The sequence below is a fragment of the Miniopterus natalensis genome, chromosome 11, assembly GCF_054644295.1.
Source record: "Miniopterus natalensis isolate mMinNat1 chromosome 11, mMinNat1.hap1, whole genome shotgun sequence".
NCBI lineage: Eukaryota > Metazoa > Chordata > Mammalia > Chiroptera > Miniopteridae > Miniopterus > Miniopterus natalensis.
The window spans coordinates 31,749,175-31,770,470 of NC_142091.1; the positions used below are offsets into that span (position 1 = coordinate 31,749,175).

A 21,296-nucleotide genomic window follows, 5' to 3' on the forward strand; every position below is an offset into this window, starting at 1 on the left:
AATGTCCTAAAATATAATAGTGCTAATGATTGCCCAACTCTGAAAATATGCTAAAAGTCACTGTTATAAAAATATCCAGTCATTCTTTTCTGGCATAAGAAATTCATTCTTATTTACAAATCTGAGGATATCGTTTTCTAGTCTCAGAAAGCTCATGACGTCTTTATATTGCTGTCAAGTTACAAATATAATATATTTGAAGTTCCATTACTTTTAGTAAAGTTGTTGAATCTTTTCAGCAAGTAGAGAATACCTTTGGCAAGGGCTCCATGCCTGTATGGTCTAAGTAATCTTTAAAGTAGGCAAGGATCGTACCATGCTCCCATTTCCTAGACAAACTAGCAGATATTTGACCTGTGTCCCAGCTGCTAAAATATCAACAATTTATAAACATTGTAAAGTTTATATTTTCAAAAGCCAAATGCAAGTCACTGAAGTGCATTCAAATTTAGGAGGATTAATTCAGACTGAGTTTTATAAGGTCTGGTTATCCAAATATACATAAGGAAGAAAGGAATATATTGATTCTTGGCAAAGGAGCAATAGAATTGTTAAGACATAGATGTGATGGTTCATATACCTTAAGATTGGCTGCATGAGGATGTAAATATTCTGATTTAATCCTAGTCCCTGCTTTATGTGTAGGGGCCAATTTCTGGCATTATTTGCAGGTCTAGACTCAAACTTCTGGTTCAGACTAAAAGTTAACAAGATATACTGCTCTAGTGAAAATAAGAGAGAGACCTGGGGATCTCTGCCACTAACTAGCTCTGAGACCTTGAGACAGTTACACAACCTTCTTAAACTTGCATCTTTCTCCAGGAAATGAGTAAGCTAGAGGATCATTGGGAATTTTTAATTTTAAAATCAAATTCTGATCATTTGACTTTTGTGAACAGTCTGAGATATTCAGGAATGCTTCTAGCACAGCCAGGAAATCAGTTCTTTGTTTTGATTAAATCTGTAGTTCTGAGAAGAAGCAATCTTCATTACATTCCCATTCCTATGGCAAAGAGCTGATCACAATTTTAAATGCTGAAAAGACATTTGTTATTATTTATTTCTAATAGTCTCCAAGAAGGCACATTGTCATTCTGATATTCTGAAACTATATTCAATATTGATTTTAGCAAATTAGCTCTTTGGAAACTAGACCAAAGCAATATGGTTTGGGAGAAGGAGATGGGAGACACTCAAATCATCTCCTGGTTTCTAGTTCAATGGTAATACCAATTATTTTCAAGAATGGTTTTCCTGAACAGTTATAAATTATATCATTATTTAGACAGGCTTAATGTGGTTAGATCTGTGCAAGCATCAGATCATTGCAAATTGGCTTAATTGTTAGATGTCAAAATCATAAAGATGTTAGAGATATGTAATATTCATTCAGCTCCTATGCCAGGGCTGTGGCAACCCCTCCAGTGAGGTTTTACCCTGCCCAGTCCAAGCCAGGCAACCTTTACTCTCAAGATATGTCTCCACCCTTCCACACCCCTCCACTCACCCACCTCTGCACTTTGCAGTTTCCTGGAGGAAGCTGAGGCCGGGAAGGCAGGTTAGAATTTAGAATCGTTACAGTTCTAATGGGAGTTTCGGCACAGGGAGAGCAGGCTCCGTCCCTAGCTCCCAGCCCTTCCCCACCTCATCTTTCTTCTCCCAGCTCCATCCGTCACCATGAGGAAACTGGGGGGCATACCTGTAGCACTACAATTGCATATCCAAGCTTCATCCACACCCTTTGCAGATAGTTGTCCTTTGAACACTTTTAAGCTTTGGTTGTACATAAATCCAGTATCATCAACTCTTAAGAATGTGAACTTAAGAAAAAGATCCATACAGTGGGCTACAGTCAGGGGATTCTGGAGTATGTCTGCTCTGGGGGAAGGGAGTAGACCCCAAGTGACCACCTCCACTTTTGAACTCCCCATGAAGTCCTCATTAGTGAACATTAATCCTTTAAAAGTTCATTGGCAGGTACAATGAGGGAAATATATTCACTGAGTTTTAAGGCCCAGTAAAAATAAAATGAATGCTATAAGTATGTTATCCAGTAGAGTACTTGTCTTTTAAGATTTCTCATATTAAGTTTTGTACTATTAATTGTTGCCTTCAACTCAATTTACAGAGAATAAGTTTTCTTTGTCTAATGATAACTCATTATTTGCTTTAAACGACTTAGTTATTTCTTAATTTTATCTGAAGAAGGGTAACAGGAATCTCTACGCCCCCTAATATGCCACCAGTCTGTGTGTCCGAAATTTCATGTTAGTTATTCATTATTTTTTCCTACAACACCTAACACTGCCCCCTACTCATAATAGACACTTAGAGCTAATAAGAGCCGCCATTTATTAAGCTTATTTCCATGAGTTTATGCCGGTTCAGAGAGGTTAAGTTACAAATGGCTGAACCAAAATTCCAACCCGCTCTGTTCGATTCCAAAATCTATGTTCTCCCCACCATAGAATGTGGCTGCAATTGTCTTCAGATCAATAACTGAATATATACTTAAGAATCTATGAACACAGAGTACTACCAGCAGCCCCTGACATAGTGTTAAAAATTAAACATGCAGAAATACCTAAGTGACACTCAAATTTTTTTGGGCCTTCAGTAAATGACTGGTGTGGATTGGAGATCTCATCACTATGTGGCACGTTACTGTGCAACTCTGTGAAAAAAAGATAATAAAGATTAAATAATTTTGTTTTTGAAGATAATGTAGTTCTCTGATTAAAAAGTAATGCATGTTCATAGTAAAAAAAATTGGGAAATATAGACTTTTACAAAGTAAATTAGAATCATCAATAATCCCATCACCAAAAGGATCTATTTATTATATGCCTTCATATTCAGGGCAGGTTTTTATATAGGTGAACATTTTAGTCTGCCTTTTTTATTTAATATTACAAGATAAGCATTTCTTTACATAAAAAATACTTTGCAAACAGCTTAAATATCTGCATAGTTTCATGTCATATCCATGTAAGATTATTTAACTTTTACCCTATTTTTGGACATTTAAGTTGTTTATAATTCTTTAATGAACAACTTTGTGGAAGGGATTTAAAAATCTGACAGATATTAGGAAAAAAAAAGATTAACTATCCCTTTGCAGATTATGCACACATTTCTGGGTTTGAAATGTTTGAAAACTGGCTCTAGGGCTACATACTATTTTTTTGATTTTAAAAATTATAGACCAGAAGTTTGCTTTTACATTATAGAGAAATGAATTAAGAATAACAGTTTTTACTGTGAAAAACCAAGCTTCTGAAGAAGCATTAACATTCAATATCAGTGTTACTGCAACACTCCTGAGTTAAGACAATTTACAAGTCAACCTCAGGCAAGTGACCTATAATTGGTTTGTAAAGAACTACCTATTACCTGAAATCTGCCCAAATCATTTTTAGTTGTGTAAGTCAGTGTTGTATTTAAAATACAGATATTAGGACCCCAGTTTACAGTTCACAATACCCTATACTAATTAAAGCATTGATATAACTTCCCTTCTACTCTTACCCTCCATTAACTTTAAATACTGCAATCTAATTTAGTAGTAAATTACTAAAAAAAAAAAAAAAAAAAAAAAAAAAGTCAGATATTAGGGAGAAAAAATGCAATGTTTTCTTTTAGAAAACATTAAATTAAAAAATGAATTGTTTGCTTTTTCCTCTGCTCATTGAAATAATATGAACAGAGGCTCTTTTAATATTTATTTTCCGAGCTATATATTGTTGTAAGATCTTGTATATTTTAGAGCTTCATCCTATTGAATAATTAGTGAGTTGGGTATGAGAGTCCCATAGCTGCTTTTTTGGCCATAAACTCTTCTACTCTGCATTTCTACTTCTCTGAAATTTGAATTGAGCCATTAAACATGCAAATCTATGTTAAAAAGGTAATGAGCAGAGCCACTTCTGTGTGACTGTGGGAAGTGAAAAGAGCCAGTCTCAGGATTTTCAATTTAGTGTGATAAGACATCTTAAGTGAGCTGATGTTACTGTCATCTACTCCTATGACAAGTCACTGAAGTTGGGAAATTAAGTGAAGAGACAAACATAAAGAGTAAAGCACGTATATTAACTGACACTGAATCTTCCATTTTACTCTCAGACTCTGTATCCATTTGTCCGATGAATACTTACTGAGTATTCTGCTATGTATCAGATACCTGGACCTGGGAGTAAATAGAGCAGGAAAACAAGAAAACAGGATCTGTGTCTTTGTGGAGCTTTCAGTTCAGTAGAGTACTAAACAATTGTAGAGTCAAAATGAGTGCTCTGAAAGGAAAGTGCATGAGCTGTGAAAGGTAATAATAGCATGACCTAATCTAGCGTAGGGTATGCAAGGGAAGCCTTGCAGGCAGGAGATGTTTAAGCCAAGGTATAAAGGCCACGGGTATGCCAAGTGAAAGGGGCTGGAGGAGTCTTCAGGCAGAGAGAACATGCCCGAAGGCCTGAGGAGGAATAGGGAAGAGGCCACTGGGGCTAGAGCTGGTGAGAGGTGGACAGGCACAGACGAAAGTGGAGAGGTGAACAGGAGAAATCCGGCAGAGAGAACCTTGGATGCCATAGTAAATAATTTGTTCTTTCTCCTTCTAAAAGCAACAAAAAACTTTGAATGTTTCAATGAGAAAATGGCTGAATTAAATTGTTGTCTATAAAGATCATTCTGATTGCCGTAGGAGTCTGGGTTGGCTGACAAGAATACATTCAGGGAGTGCAGCTTAGGAAGCTATTGGCAGTAATTCAGGTGATAAATGATGGAACTTGGACTAGAAGCTGAGAGAAGTGGACAGATTTTGAAATATACTTAAGGAGTAAACTTGATAAAGCTTAATGATTACTAAGGAGTGGATGTTGGGGAGCTGGTATTTCTTTAAAATAAACATCAGTGTCACCCTAACCTGTTAGGCTCAGTGGTTAGAGGGCCTGCCTGCAGATTGGAGGGTCCCAGGTTTGATTCTGGCCAAGTGCAAGTACCTCGGTTCCAGGCTCGATCCCTGGCCCGGTCTGGGTGCATGTGGGAGGCAACCAGTCAATGTGTCTCTCTCACATCAATGTTTCTTTCTCTCTCTCTCTCTCTCTCTCTCTCTCTCTCCCCCCCCCCCTTCCACTCTCTCTGAAAAGCAAAGGAAAAAATATCCTCGAGTGAGGACTTAAAAAATAAGCATCAGTGTCTTCTCTTTCCTGGACCCCATATCAGGTGCTGGGTATATCATGTCCTTAATTTCATAGAATTCACCACCTAGTAGAATTAATAAAGGGTGACTTTGATCTATATGGAGCATAACAATTGGCAAAGACTAGTGAAGATGGAAAGTTGGAATATAAGTTTTATTTTGTACAATGTTAACTTTAAGATGCCCATGAGGAATTCCAGTGGGGATATCAAACAGGCAGTTGAACATACAGATTGAGACTCTGAGAGATCTGGCTAGGGACATAATTGTGACTTTTTCAAGCCAAAGAAATTAAAAGATTATCTTGAAAACGTATAGAATAAAAAGAGAAGAGGACCTAGGACGAAGTCTTGAATTATTCAAACATTTTGATGCAGGTGAGATCAGAGATTTTTAACTTGAGTATACATACACCCAGAAGTACATGGATACATTTGTGGGACTTAGTTTTTGGATCTTTATTTTTATCTTCCCAAGAAGTAGCCTGCAGCTTCATCTTAATTCTTCTTTCCCATTTTTTCACTTATAATTACTCTTCTCCCATTTTACAAATGATAGGCATATGTCTGAGCCATTCCCAATTCTACTATGACTTCAATTACTACTTACTATTATTTACTGTTTAGGACTAATTCACTACTTATTTAACAGTACTACTTTACTACTAGGAATAACTAACAATCTGAAATATCGCTGCCCAGGATGAGAAAGCCAATGACTCTAATGAATGGGTAATCAATCTTTTCTATAAATCATGTGGCTTTCCATTCTTTGTTCTTAATAAAATTGAAAGGCAATTATCATCTGTAGATTATTAAAACAGCTTCAATAATAGACCATAGGATTTGGGGCATATAACTTGGAAGGAATTCAAAATTATTTTTCCATTCCTATCTACTTGTTTCTCTGAACAAGTTTCTTCAACATTTACATTTATATCACAGGATTTGGGGCATATAACTTGGAAGGAATTCAAAATGCTCTCCCCATTCTCATACACTTGCTTCTATGAACAAGGTTTTTCAGCATTTACATTTGTAGAAATGAAAATAGAAATTTAGAATCTTGTCTCATTCTACCCTTAATTCATATTTGTCCGTGGAAACATGAATTAATCTTAAAATGCTCTACTCCACCCCATTAAGAACAAATTCCCAATACAATTATGTTTTTATTGCTTTAGAGTAATAAATTGAAATTCATAATATACTTAGGTTATTCTGACTAATGTGTACTGTTAATAATCATCATGATAACTCAATCCACATGGAAACCTTTAACATTTAGAATTTTGTATCTTTGGAAGTTTGAAAATAATCATAGGATTGATATTTGTACATTTATTTTAGTTCCATATGTTACAATGATCCATATAAGGCATTCTAACATTAAATTAGGATAAGACCCTGTGGAAGTGAAATAAAACATAAATTCAAGGAGAAAGAAGCAACAATGTAAAATTTCCAACTGCTCAAAAATATCTTAATTTATATTTTAAATTGATGGGCATAGATTTCAAAGCAGTATGTGCTTACATTCCACTATGTACATTTGAAATAAAGATGTAACAGTTTAAAATAAAATTTTACAATTCACAACAGGACAGAAATTATATCTTTTCTTACTATTTAAACTTATAATGAACAAATTAGATGTCAACTTAACGCATGCAAAACCAAGCATAGGTTGGGGTTTTTTGTCGTTGTTGGTCTTGCATTTGTTTTTTCAGTATGAAAATCAACAGGTTAGAGTGGAAATAAGATGAGAATTTAAAAGCAAGTGAGCAGAGGGGTGGGAAGAAAAGCAGGAGAATCCCAAAGCCAGAAGAGTGCTTCGGAGAGAGAGTGGGCAACTGGCCTTAACATTGTTGTGAGGTCAACTAAGATTAGGACTAAAGAGATTGTATTAAATTTGGCCTAAACCAGTTTACTGAATTTTACTGGGAGCTTTTTCTCTATTTTTCCTGATAGGTACTTTATGAGGGGACTCAGATTAGAATGGGATAAAGAGAGACTAGGAAGGAAGAAATAGTAAGTGTATGTGAACAGCTCTTTTGATAAACTTTGTTTGTGAAAAGGAAAGAGACAGGAGACAGTAGCCAAGGGGAGATGTTAGATCAATGGAAAGTTTTACAAAAGATAGGAGATACCAGAGCATGTTTGAATGTTTAGAGAATGTTAAGTAGAGAGACTGGGTTTGAAGATGCAGGATATAAAGAAGATGCAGGATATAAATGATCAAGTGAGGCCTTTAAGCAAATGTGAATTGATGCACCTTTGATATCAGAAGGGGTGCTTTCTTCCCTGTAACAGGAGGAGGGGAGAATGGGTTTGCATGTAGTTAGGTATGCAAACTTGGCATAATAAATTGAGAGACTTCCTGTCACGTGGCTTCTTTTTGCTCTCTTGGAAGCATGAAGCAAACTTATGTGCCAGAAGTGATGAAGGAAAGGAAGGGTTTAGAGACTGTCATTGCAGAACGAGGGATAGCATGCTGACCAGGGTGTTTAGAGATCATGAATTTATAGCGACTCCTGTCCTCCGTGGATTTTCTCCAGCACTTCGGTGTTCAGCTACTCCGGAAAAAGCCATGAGGAAGATGGATGGTTGGGTTCAGTCAGGACTGAGGTTTAGCCAGACAATTGTAACAGAAAGACCAAGTGACAACAGCATAAACAGAAGTGATAAATGGCAAGAAAACAAGACCAGGAGCCATAAAACTAATGTGTAATTTTTATCTCTGTCACTTATCTGCTGCAGGAATTTAAGTAAGTTACTTAACTTGTCTAATCCTCAGAATTTTTTATTTTAAAATGTGGTAATACCTTCCCAGCATATTTCTAAGCTTTAAGAGTAAAACAAAATATTGTTAGACTGTTTTATAAACACTATTCTCAGAGGTTCCTCCATTTGTTGCCACAGTCTTGGGAAATGAGTGATTTTTACTTCTGGATCTCTTTCTATTTCCTTTATCTTCTGAAAGCTACTCTCCCCTACTGTCCTAGTGCCTCTGGCCACCTTTAAAAAATTTAAAGATCTTCCATGAAATTTCCCCTCAGAGAGTCCCCTGATCTATCCACGCTCTAAAATGAAGTCCCATTGTCTACCTGGACAGTTATAATGTGCAGAAGACAGACACCAACAGTTTTTTGTTTTTGTTTGTATTTTAAAATAGAAAATCATTAATTTAAATGAAACTCAATTACTAAAAACAAGAAGATATTTATGAGCAAAGGTGCCCTTCTGGGTGCCCCTAATCCTCTTACCTCAGGCCTCTGAATTTTACCTCCACAGCTGAGACAAGGACAAGGGACTGAGATGCCATTTGCAAAGACCAGTTGAAATATGAAATCGGGGAGCTCCAGTTGTGGTTGTGAAATCACTAAATATATCTAGTATTTCAAAATGTCATGAGCGTTCATCACAAAATTAATTTGAATTTATTTTATGAAACATGAATTAACCTAGGGAGAGATGAAAGGCATGAGTAATATGAAATCACATAAACAATAACAGCTGATTATTGTACCTCAGAAAAGGTCAGAAAACAGCATCGCTAATCATCTACCCTCGCAAATTAGTATCTCCAGGCAAGTTAATATTATTTCCATTATAGAGAATTGTTCAGTCTTTGACAATACTAAGTGGTTCTAATAATTATGGGTTTGAATTTAAGGTGGTTTCGAGTTAGAGCTATCAGAATTCAAATTTGGGCAGCATGATTGTATATACTTTATTGTTGACAAATCCAGTCCAAACTAGGTAGAACTATTATCCATTTGTTTATCACTTCATTCATTCATTCATTTGTTTCAATTATATATTGAGTGTCTGCTATGGGTTTGGCACTGTCCTAGGCACCAAATATAAAATGGTCAACAAGACAGTCAAGGTTACTGCTCTAAGTAGTTTATATTTTTGTCTGTTGGGCAGAAGATAAATAAATATACAAAATATCACAAGTAATAAGTGCTATGCAGAGAATGAAGCACAGTAACGTAGAGGAGTGCCTTGTGACTACTTCAGGTTGGGTGCTTCAGGTAGGCTTCTCTAAGGAGGTCACATATAAGGTAAGATCTTAATGACAAAAAGGAACTTGTGAAGCAAAAATAGGGGAAAAACTTGTAAAGCGGAGGGAATAGTAAACACCAGTTCCCTAAAGCAGGACTGAGCTAGGCATGTATCAGAAACAGTGGTAGGGCCAGTGTAGCTGGTGTGAAAGGGCCAGGAGGGAGGTGGTTGGAGATGAGAACACAGGAGGAAGTGGGAGCCAGGCAAAGGACTTGGATTTTACTCTATATAATATAGGGAGAGCTTGGAGGGCTTAAGCAAAGGGTAAGTGACATGAACAGACTTAAATTTTTAACATTGGGTACTCTGGCTACCATGTAGAGAATGTATTATAGAGAACAGGAGTAGAATCAGTGAGCCAGTGTTTCCAGATAGAAATAGTGGTAACTCGGACTTGGTGGTAATGGTAGAGGAGAGAAATGGATGGGTCAGAATATATTTTGGAGTTAAAAGCAACCGATCTTGCTGATGAATTGCAGATGGAGGCTGAGAGAAGTATAGAAACTCCGTCTGTATTCCACAGAGCCCTGTGAACATTGCACCGTAGGACCATAGGAAGCCTTTATGTGAATTAGAAAATGTCACCCACTTCGGGAACATAGGTCAGCACCAGGGCACTTGGCTTGGAAAAAGAACTCGCCGTGATTTCTTTCAGTGCTCACTAGCCCATGCTCACTAGCCCATGCTCAGTCATATGTGGTACCTGGACTCTGGATTCCTCAGAGCCCTTGGAGGGGTCACCAAAGAGAATCTTCCAATAGGCTAGGCTATGTTTCCATTTCCTCTCCATTGCAGAAATCACAGAAACTTAGCCTTTGTTCTACATAGACAAGTATAAATATATGTTATGTGTTTTCTGGGTAAGATTTGAAGAAAGAGCTCCTTTGTTTAAATATTAAAAATGTTTTGAAAAATCTGTTGTAGGAAGTGGAGAGCAGTCGAAGGCTATTAAATAGGGGAATAAAGCAATCAGGTATATATTTCAGTAACACCATTCTGGCAATAAAATTGAAAGATGGATAATAAATAAGGGGAAAAACTAGAGGCAGAAAAGATTGGTTACAAAATTTTTTCCAGAATCTAGGTGATTTACAGTAGGGCCAGATCTTAGATAAGATAAGTGGGGATAAGGGAAAAGTCTAAGTCAAAAATACTTGTGTGACAGATTGGATGTGTGGCTGAGAAAAAAGGAGAACTCCTTATTTTTGTTGGTGGAATGATTTACCGTGATACAAAATAAAAAGGAAGTACAGAGTGCTCAGTGGAGTGCAGATAAGGATAGTTTGGCTCCCTGCTCCACTTGAGGAGCACTCTAGACTTTCAAGTAGAGCTAGTGGCCAGGCTGACCTTGAACTCAGATTTATAGAACACCAGAGCTAGAAGAGAATTTCAAAATCATTGAACTCAAACACAGAGAGAAAAAAACTTAAAAATACTTTATTAGTGGAAAGTGGCAGAGCCAAGACTAGAATTCACATCTGGCTTATAACTCTGTATTCTTCCCACCATACCAGGAAATGTTCATCAAAATCATGAAGCCAAGTCAAAGTAGAATGAGGAAATGTGTAACTATGAATTTTATATATGCTGATCCCTATATACTTATGAAATTGGAGTAGATATGAGTATACAAGAATAAGAAATAAAATTCAGCATTTTAAAATGTATTGCTTAATGTGTAGTATTCAGTTTTAGATTCTGCGGGGATACCAAATCATATATCTACACACACACACACGCACATATATATATATATTCAAATATATATCACATTTTCTGTACCCATTCATCCATTGATGAACACCTAAGTTATTTCCTTACCTTGGCTATTGTAAGTAATGCTGCAGTGAACATAGGGGTGTGTATATCTTTTTAGTGTATTGTTTCCTTTGGATAAATCCCCAGAGGTGGAATTGCTGGATCATATGGTACTTCTATTTTTAATTTTTTTAAGAAACCTCCATACTGCTTTCTAAAGTGGTTGAACCAATTTATGAGAATCTACCATGTGTTTGTTTGTACTTCAGGCGTTGTGGGCAGTGAGGACTTGTGAGATGAGGGAATATTTCATGAGGCTATGGAGTGTGACCTTGTCCTTGCATAAGGCTGATCTGGGGTGGGCATTTGGGAGGCAGAAATCACCATGAAATAAAATGGAGAGACAAGGATGAGATCATTATGTTCTCAGGACAGTGAGGATGCAGATTGATTAGAGCAGGATTTTAAGAGTTATGAAAAGAGGCCAGATTTAGAGTTCTTTCCATGAAGCTCATTTATTCTTTTTAAAAAAATGTATTTTATTGTTGAGAGTATTACAGATGTCCCCCATTTCCTCCCTCCATCTCCCTCCACCCATCTCCCACCCCACCCCAGGCCAACTGGGTACAAGACACAAAGAACAGAAAGATAAATTAGACACAGCTTTTATTTTATATAGGCTAAGTAACTCTTGATGAATTTTAGGGGAGAGGAAATGATGGTGGAGTCGCTTTAAGAAGTTGAAGCTGAGCTGGGGTTGTGTGTCGGGATGAAGTGCACAGGGACTAGTTAACCTGGCATCAGGGACACCAGCTAGAAAGCTGTTGCAGTAATCCATTTCGGAGGCAGCAGGACCTTGTTTCATGAAAGTTGACATGCTCCCATCTGCGGACAGAGTATTGGACTAGTGGGTTAAGTAATCTCCATTCCTGTGATCTCCTGCCTTTGAAATTCCCATTCAATTGCCTCTTTTTCATGTTGCATTCACTAATTTACCTGGCTTGAGATTTGTTACTGGCCTCTCTGCTTTTTTGGGAAAGTGCCGAAAGACCAATTACCGATGCTGAAATAGCAATTTCCTCCCCCCTTGTGGAAAGCTGTGATCTTTCCCAGATGACAGCTGCAGAGAATCCTACAAGCATTTTATATAAGGGGAATGAAGTAGTAAATGAAGAGAGAAAAACAATATAGTCACTTTAGGAGATGGCTTCTATGGATCATAAACCTGAGTAACTCTCACCCAGAATTTAGAGACAAGAGCAGAAGCCTTATTTTTAAAATGTAGAATGAAGTAGCTATCAATTGGTCTTTGCTAAAATAAAAAAGCCTCAGATATAAAATGAGTACTGGAAAATGGCTCGCATATGCATAATCTCACATGCTGTGGCAGCTGGAGTCTCCTGGTCCAGATTCCCTTAGAGACTTCATTCCAAATAATGAAAAGCTGCAACACTGAGGGGACTGGGTCCAGACTCAGAGCTCAGGACTTTGTCACAGTCAGATAGGTCTACATAGGACTGAGTACACCTGTTCATTTTTAAATGAACTACACACCAGCCAAGTAGAGTGACCTTTGAAACCCAGATCAGTGGTTTTCAGACTACTGTCCCCGACCTGCATCACCTAAGAACTTGTTAGAAATATGGATCCTCTCTTCTGCTCCAGACCTTCTGAATCAGACACTTTCTGTGGGTGAAGCTGAGCAATTTGTGATTTAATAAGCCCTCCAAGCAACTCCAATGCACTCTGAAGTTTGACAACCATTGATCTAGACTTTGTTATTTGGCATGGTTTTACTGCTTTCCAGTATGATCCTTGACTCTACTGATGGTCAGCAGTTGGGCTGATCCTTATATAAGTCCCAAAATTATTATCTAATAGTTTATTTAATAGTTTATTGATTTTTAAAGAGAGAGGAAGGGAGAGGGAGAGAGGGAGCAAAACATTGATGTGAGAGAGCACTATTGATCTGCTGCCTCCTGCATTCAGCCTACTGGGGATGGAGCCCGCAACCCAGGAATATGCCCTTGATTGGGAATCAAACCAGAAACCTTTTGGTGCACAAGACAATGTCCAACCAACTGAGCCACACCAGCCAGGGCCCCAAATTATTTTTAACAAGCCAGAGAGGTGTGGATGGTGCAGCGTATGTATGAGCTTTGAGATTAACACTTACCATCATTATAGGCCTCATTGAGCTTTAGTTTCTGTTGAACAAGGAAGGAAGCAATATCTGCCTTTTAATGTTTCTGCTTAGATTAAAGAATATATACATAGCACACAATGCAAATGCATCTCACTATGTGTCAAGCATTGTGCCATTTGAATAAACCAAAGATCACAGTTCAGTGTAATAAACATAGTTCAGCCTTGGCCAGTTGGTTGGAGCATTGTCCCATACATCAAAAGGTGGCAAATTAAATTCCTGGTCAGAACACTTACCCAGATTTCAGGTTCAATGCCTCGCGGGTGCATGTGTGGGAAGCAACTGATCGCTCTCTCTCTCTTTCTCTCTCTCTCTCTACTTCTTCCTCTCTCTAAAATCAATTTTAAAAATAAGCACAGTTCAGTGCTTTTATAAATACTGTATTTTTTAGTATAAGTATTTCCAAACATGGCATTAAACATACTTACACTAAAAAAAGTACTTATCTTAATAATAATTATTATTGTTTTATCTGAAATCCAAATTTAACTGTGTGTCCTATATTTTAATTTGCTAAGTCTAGTAACTTTATTAATATTCTGCAATTGCTACTTAGTGGAGAGACACTGGACTAACCAGTTGAGCCAGGGATGACCTACCAAAAGACTAAGTAAATTTAAATTAAGTATTAAAAGGAAAATAGGAATGAGCTAAAAAAGATAACACGTAAAGTGCTAGCCACAAAGTCAGTCTATATTAGTTGTACTTTTTTTGGCAAGTAATGAAGATCTACCTGAGCTTACTTAATCAAAAAGGGGAATAAGACACTTTGAGTATTTTCTCTAAGGATCAATTGTACAACTAAGCCCTGGGAAGGACAACCACGGACTGTGGAGAAGTACTGTGAGGAGTCCAGGAAAATCCCTCCCTCTTCCTGAAGCCCGTGCTTCTTTCCTTATATCTTTTTTATTCTCCATCTATAAGCTTTTACTATTTTGTAGTCAACATGGTAGGAAATTACCCCAATATTAAGCCTCTCTCTCTCTCTCCCATCCCTTCTCTCTAAAAATCAATAAAAATATCCTCCAGTGAGGATTTAAAAAACAAACAAACCTATAGAGTTATTTATTTTAAATAGATTCTGATTGTTTGTAAGTGATTGTTTTGTTGAGTGTGTGCAGTGTAATTCCCCAGCTAGTGTTTCCTATTGGATAATGGATTATTGCATTTCATCCAGCACATTAAACATTGATCAGGTTTCTCCATGATGTAACCCTTTGGTCTGTAATTAATTCATCTATTTGACCAAAAACAGTAGTACTAAATGGAGACAATAAAGGATAAGTCCATTAGGGGACACACCGTAATAACCGATAGCTACTGCAGAATTTCAGACCCTGTGACCTAACACCTCCTTTTGAATCAAGCCTTGAGAGGGCCTGAGTGTGGCTGGGTGTCGTTAAGTGGCAAGGACAGAGCAGGCATAAGTTGATGGGTGGGAATTCTGCCAAGTGTGCTAATTTTTAGAAGCTTTCACCAAAGCTGTCATAAAGCTATAGTTTCTATCAGAACAACTGACTGTTTTCTCAGTGGTAGGGGAGGAAGAACATGAAAGGAGAATTAAGTCACACTTACTAAAAGCCTCATTTTTACCTTTTTCTTCCCCCAAATCATATTCATCATATCTCATATAAAATTTAAAAAATTCCTTCAGTATCTTGATTGTAGCTCCCTCTTTCTTTCTCTCCCTTTAGTATCTTTTTTTTCCCTCCAGGAAGGTCTCTTGTCATCCTTTCTTATGCAAATGGTTTTGTCTTTTTTCAAGACTATAATACCATACTGTTGTTCCGGCACTGCACTGAGTATTTCACAGGCATTATCTCATTTAATCCATACAGCCATCGTATTATTCCTATTTTCAGGTGAAGTAACTAAAGCTTTGAGATGCCAAAATGACTTGCCACAAATCCCACAGTTCCTACGTTCTAGAGCTGGGACAACATCCCATTTGTACCTAAATGTAACCAGGGCTCCTCGGCCCTTGTTCTTAGGTTCTCTGCTGTGAGATATGCCCATATAAAATTTTGGAAGAAATGCAAAAATGGAAATATGCTTTTAAAAATATACATAATCTCTACATTCACAAAAAAACAGAGGTGAAACTTTATCTTTTCTTCCAGTATTTTTTTATTAAAGTTATTGGGTTGACATTGTTTAATAAGCTTATATGCATTTCAGGTGTACAATGTTATAATACATCACCTATAGATTTCATTGTATGCTCATCACTCAAAGTTTAGTGTCCTTCTGTCACCATATATTTGAGTCCCTTTACCCTCATTAACCTCCTCCCCCTTCCCTCTGGTAACCACTATACCTTGTAGATGAGTATTTTTGTTCTTATTAGCTTGTTTGTTCTTTCATCTGTTGCTTCTTCTATATCCCACATAAGAGTGAAATCATATGATTCTTGTCCTATTCTGTCTGACTTATTTCATTCAACATGATGCTCTCAAGATGCATCCATGTCATTGCAAATGGTAGTATTTCATCTTTTCTTATGGCTGAGTAGTATTTCATTTGTACCGCATATTCTCTATCCAGTCATTCATTGAAGGACACTTAGGTTGTTTTCATGTCATGGCTACTGTGAGTAATGCTGCAATGAGAGAGGGGTACATGTATCTTTACAAATAAATATTTTCAAAATTTTGGGGTATATACCCACAAGAGGGATTGCTAGGTCATACAACATCTCTATTCTTAATCTTTTGAGGAAACTTCATCCTTTCAAGATTTTTTTAATGCATAATGAACAGAAATTTAAAATTTTTAACACAAGAATTTGGTGATTATTTTTAGTGAATTAACAGCCTTTAATAATGTGTAAAATCATCTTATTTGACAAGAGAATGTACTTTAATATCTATGAGAAAGGATATATTACATGTTATTTTAAATTATGTCCTCAAAATTGAACATATAATTTGTTAAGTATTATCTGACTTTTCAGTGGTACTATATCAAGCTCAAGAATATCAAATTGTTTAGTGCAAAATTTAGATGTGATTTTGTGGACATGCTAATGATGAAATGTTCTTTTTGCTTCTAAGATATTTTGTGCAAGGAAATGTACCAGAAAGTCCAAAGGAAATAAGACTAGGAAAAGATTAAAATTAATCTTTTAATCTCGTGGACTATTCTGGTTCACAAAAAGAAGATTGTAGACTTATGTCGGAAACAACAAGCACTGAAAGAGTGAAACTATGAACTTAATTACACGAGTAGAGTAGAGAGAAAATTTGTATGTGGGTGGCTTTCTAAAACAATGGGTCAGAGGTATGATAAAGGCTGTACTTTTTACTAGGACAAAGCATTTTTATGAAGCTAGTAATATATTTATGTTTCAAAATGAATACAAGTGGTGGCTTTACTAACAAAGGTTATCTACTGGTAGAGAAAGCAAGTTCATTTTAAATAGCTATGACCTTCTAACCAAATGCTATTTGAAGTGACTGGGAGGAAGGGAAGTTGAGTGAGCGCTTCAGTTTGGTTTGGTCTCTCCTTTCAATTTTAAGAATTTGAATATAAATTCCTTCCTTCACACTCCCAATTTGTTTTTTAGTTTAAAACAATCAATTCTGAATAACTTTATATCAGCACAGGCTCCAGAAAAAGACGAACCCAGTTAGGAATGATGTTCATGCCCTCACCAACACTGTACCTTGTCAGTAAAATTTAATTGTCTGCAAAGTGAGAATCAATGCTTTCTAATTGGTCTTATTTAAATGCAAGCAAATAAATGAAGTGACCAGAATGGTATGGCATATAGTAGGCCTTCTAAAAATTTCAATTTCTATTCTTTTTACCTTTTAACAAATCCTTGAACACAGCACTTTTGACTCACCTAACAATAGCTCTCACTCTCAGATGGGTCTTGTGTTACAGTGTACACATACATCCATATCTGTTGTCTCTCTGGTTACTCCTCCCACTAATTCTGGGCATGCCTACTCTCTTTCCATGGGAAACTTAAGTTCAAAAGAGATGAAGTAATTTGACCATGGTCACACAGCTGATACACAGCTGGGACTCAAATCCATGCCTCTGACTGCTAGTCCAATGCTCTTCTCAGTGCACTAAAGCTGCTACTTCATCCACATGCTCACGAAAAAACACCTGATCTAGGCTGTGATTTCCTTACCCCAGCAATTGACAATTAAGGTTTACACTGTATACAAAAGAAAAGAATTTACTTGTTTGAATAGATACAGCATGTAGATTTTAAAAAAAAATATCAGCCACTCTCTTCTACAGCAAGCAGTGTTTTAAGATATGATTAGTATTCTGAGCACAGGGTGATGGTAAACATAATGTTTTTGCATTATCATGAGATGACAAAATTACCCACTCTCAAAGGACCAGCTGCTGCAGGGAGGCTGGTGCCTGTGATGCCTACATTCTCAAAACTATTTTAATTGGTAGTTTTCCGTGAATTATTTTTTAGTCAGTCAGAGAGGAAATGTATGTGTAAACCTATTAAAGCCATAGCATCTGTTAGAATGATATTATATCGCTAAATCTTAGTAAGTGAAATGTTCCATTTCAGGATTTTGAGGCTAATTAGGGTTCTCACTGAGATAAGAGTTTCCATAACTCGGCTCCTCAAATAGGTATAGAAAAGTTATAGACAAAAATGATAAGAAAATTCTTCCCATACTTTTTATGTAATAGTTCTACTATCATGTTATAATTTTGAATTGATGCACACAATATATATGAAACTGTTCCTCACATTAGGTATACAGCAGGTCCTCAAATAATGTCATTTCATTCAATGTCATTTCATTATAACATTGATGAGATGCCATTGGAACTTAACTTTTGTTTATATCAATTAGCTTATGGTAAAATTGGTTCTGTTATATATCGTTTCACCTAAAGTTGCAGAATCTATTGATGACATTGAGGACTTAACTGTATGTGATCCTAAGAGGAAAGAGCCCAAATTTTGAAATAGGGAAATGTAAGATCATATCCAATCTCTACCAAATTCCTGACAGATTTATACAAAGAATTTAACCAGTTGGAACAACTCTCACTTCTATCATGTGGATAATAAATTTTATTCCACAAGATTATGGAAAGGATCTAATACTTAAGAAAGTTATAAATCAATAAATTCTCACTCCTTCCAGTAACAATAATTTATTAGGTGTTTACGATATACCAGGGTCTGTGCTAAGAATTTATATGTACATTATCTCATTTAATTTTCCCCCAAAGTCTTTATAATAGATATTATTACATCTGTTTTACAGATGAGAATATGGAGGCTTAGAAAGATTAAGAAAATTACCAGTATTTATAAACTTAGGAAATAGAAGGCTCAGTAATTGAACTTAGACTTATTCTTTTATTCATTTAACAAATATTTGCTAAGGAATAAATATCCTGAACAAATTTGGGCACTGTTCAGAAGAAGGAACTGGGGAATGGAAGGTGAGTAAACAACTGACCCTGTTCATCTCACCTGGCTACTGTGTGGAGAATGGATTGAAAGGTGACAGGAGAGGATCCAGGGAGAGTAAGTAGGAGGCTGTTAAGTAATCCAGGTGAGAGATGACTTTGACTTCAGCCAGGGTGCTAGCAGTGAAGATGAAGAGCCCTGGATGGACTGCAGATACACTTTGCAGGTGGAGCTGAATGTGTGGTGGTTGTGGGAGAGGGGAGTCAAGCAAGTGCCACCCCTTCTTTTTTACTCTGAGCAACAGAGATGGGCAACACTAGAACAGATACTCAGAGTGAGGAAAAAGTCTTTTTAGCCTCAAGCTACATACTCTTAATCATTACTAATATCATCACTAATTCTTATCATGAATATAAAAGACATTTGAAGTCCATGGCCATATAACTACAAACTATCTAGAAAGCTTATTATTCTAATTCATATTATTCTTTTCCCTGAGAAAATGACAAAAAGGAAAGTTTACTGTAGACTTTATCATAATTCTTAGCTTTCAAAGTAAGTATCTAGGAAAGAATTATATGAGATTCTTTTTTAATTTTGTGAAATCTGAACTTCAACACCTATAGCATTGTGAGATGAATTTGAGAAAACAACAAACAAACAAACAAACCACTGGAAGATAATTTGCCAGAAAACCAACAGGTTTCTTTTAGATGATGGAGTCATATATATTTTTTCTTCTTTCTACATTGTTTTATTTTTCAGATTTTCTAAAGTGATTACATATTCTTTTTATAACTAGTGAATTAAAAATTCAAGAAAAAATAATCTATAAAGTCACATTTGTTATGTCTATATAGGAGTAAGTCTATAACCCTCAGTCCAACCAATTAAAACCAATCAAAATTATGATGTAACTGGCAGAGACCTTAAAATAAGTGGCCTTCTAACTACACCAGGCTGGATGCAGTCCCAGTCAGAGTAGACTGGAGTTCACAGTGTGGGGAAGACTGGGAAAGCTGAGGAGTTCAACGTGTGTGTGTGTGTGTGTGTGTGTTTAATTTCCTTTATTTGAAATATCCTTTCCAAATGAAAGCAGTTTAAAATTGCTTATATTCTTTGCTCCCCACTTCACAAGGTTAGAGGTCTTAATAATATTCTTTCCGAAAACTCCTAGACACTTCTGACCTCTGCTGTTTTCCTTCCTTTCAGGGTCAATGATTGTATCTTGCGGGTGAACGAGGTGGATGTGTCAGAGGTGTCCCACAGCAAGGCGGTGGAAGCCCTCAAAGAGGCGGGGTCTATCGTCCGGCTGTACGTGCGCAGAAGACGACCCATTTTGGAGACTGTTGTGGAAATCAAATTATTCAAAGGACCTAAAGGTAATAAAACCGTAAATGGTTCGCAGTAGGACACCAGTGACAAACCATTTTGCTAAAGTTTATGCTGTAACCCATCTACGATGTCCTCTCTTCTTTTATGCTCCAATATTCAGTATATAACAAGAGAGCTGAAATCCCATAATAGTGGTTTTTATAGGTGGTAAAGAAACCAAAACTATAAATGTGGACTCAGAGAAGGAGAGACTAGATTTATGTAGGCATGCCCTTATAAACAATAATAACAACAACCATTTATATTTTTTCTATAAATTTTACATCTTACCAGAGCATCATGACTTCGCTGGCATATTAATACTTTCTATTTTTTTCTGTATAAATGGTTACCCCTCTCATTTGGAAAAATAATAATGATGATAATAATAATTGAAATAATCTATCCTGAAATAACATCATATTTTTACAACACTGTTGTGATTTGTTTTGATTTTGTAATAGTCATATCTATTATACTCACAAATACTGAATAACATTTTATACTTGCAATAGTCATAATTTAAGATTTATTTTTCTGAAATGTTCACGATAATTACCTCTCTTGAGGTAACTGCAGTTACCCTGGGAAAATCATATGAACAGGGAGATAAATAATTATTTTCATTTTTAGGAACAGTCCTTTGAGCTCTACTTTTCAGAATGACAGCATTTAATATTAGCTTAACAGTATTTCCCATATTTTAGAAAAATTTGATAACTGCCTTAAGTATATTAAATATTTTAGAAGATTATGAGTTGATGGTTACTATAATCTTTTAGTAAATCATTTCTCTTTCCCTTAAAATCTATTTTATCACTAATGCTATATACAATTTAAAATAATAGCTATACCACCTTCTCTGGAAGGTGGAAGTGGGTGATATTTAAAATCTCAAAGGAGCCAGACAGGACTGCATTTAAAAGCCTCGTCCTGCCACTTGCTAGCAGAGTGACATTGGTTGGACCAATCCCCTCATTATTAAATGGGTGTCATTATTGGTAGCATCTACCCCATGGGGTTTATGAGAATTAAGCACTTAACTAATATCTAGCAAGTGGTGAGCCGCAGAACTTGCTGGTTAAAAGAGGAGACTCAAGAGCCAAAATGCTAGGTGTGAACCCGAGGCCTTGTTAAACTAAAAATAAAAAGCCAAAGTGAGAGGAAGCAAGTGTTCATTTTAGATCAAAAAGTATTGTACTTCTAGGAAGCACTGATTCAGACAGAAACCCAAATAGTGTTACAATTATGAGGTGAAGGCAAGGGGTATTTATGAGAAAGGAAAGG

The 21,296-nt window shown here is 36.4% G+C and overlaps 1 protein-coding gene across 2 annotated transcripts in view; it reads left to right on the forward strand.

Annotated features, from left to right (window-relative positions):
- The window catches only part of DLG2 (discs large MAGUK scaffold protein 2), a 1,615,022-nt gene that overhangs the window by 1,133,185 nt on the left and 460,541 nt on the right, over positions 1–21,296 (forward strand). For both annotated transcript variants that reach the window (XM_016206846.2, XM_087821627.1), the window contains one exon: positions 19,848–20,017. In XM_016206846.2, the coding sequence (XP_016062332.2) occupies positions 19,848–20,017 (170 nt within the window). The remainder of the gene's footprint in view (positions 1–19,847; positions 20,018–21,296) is intronic.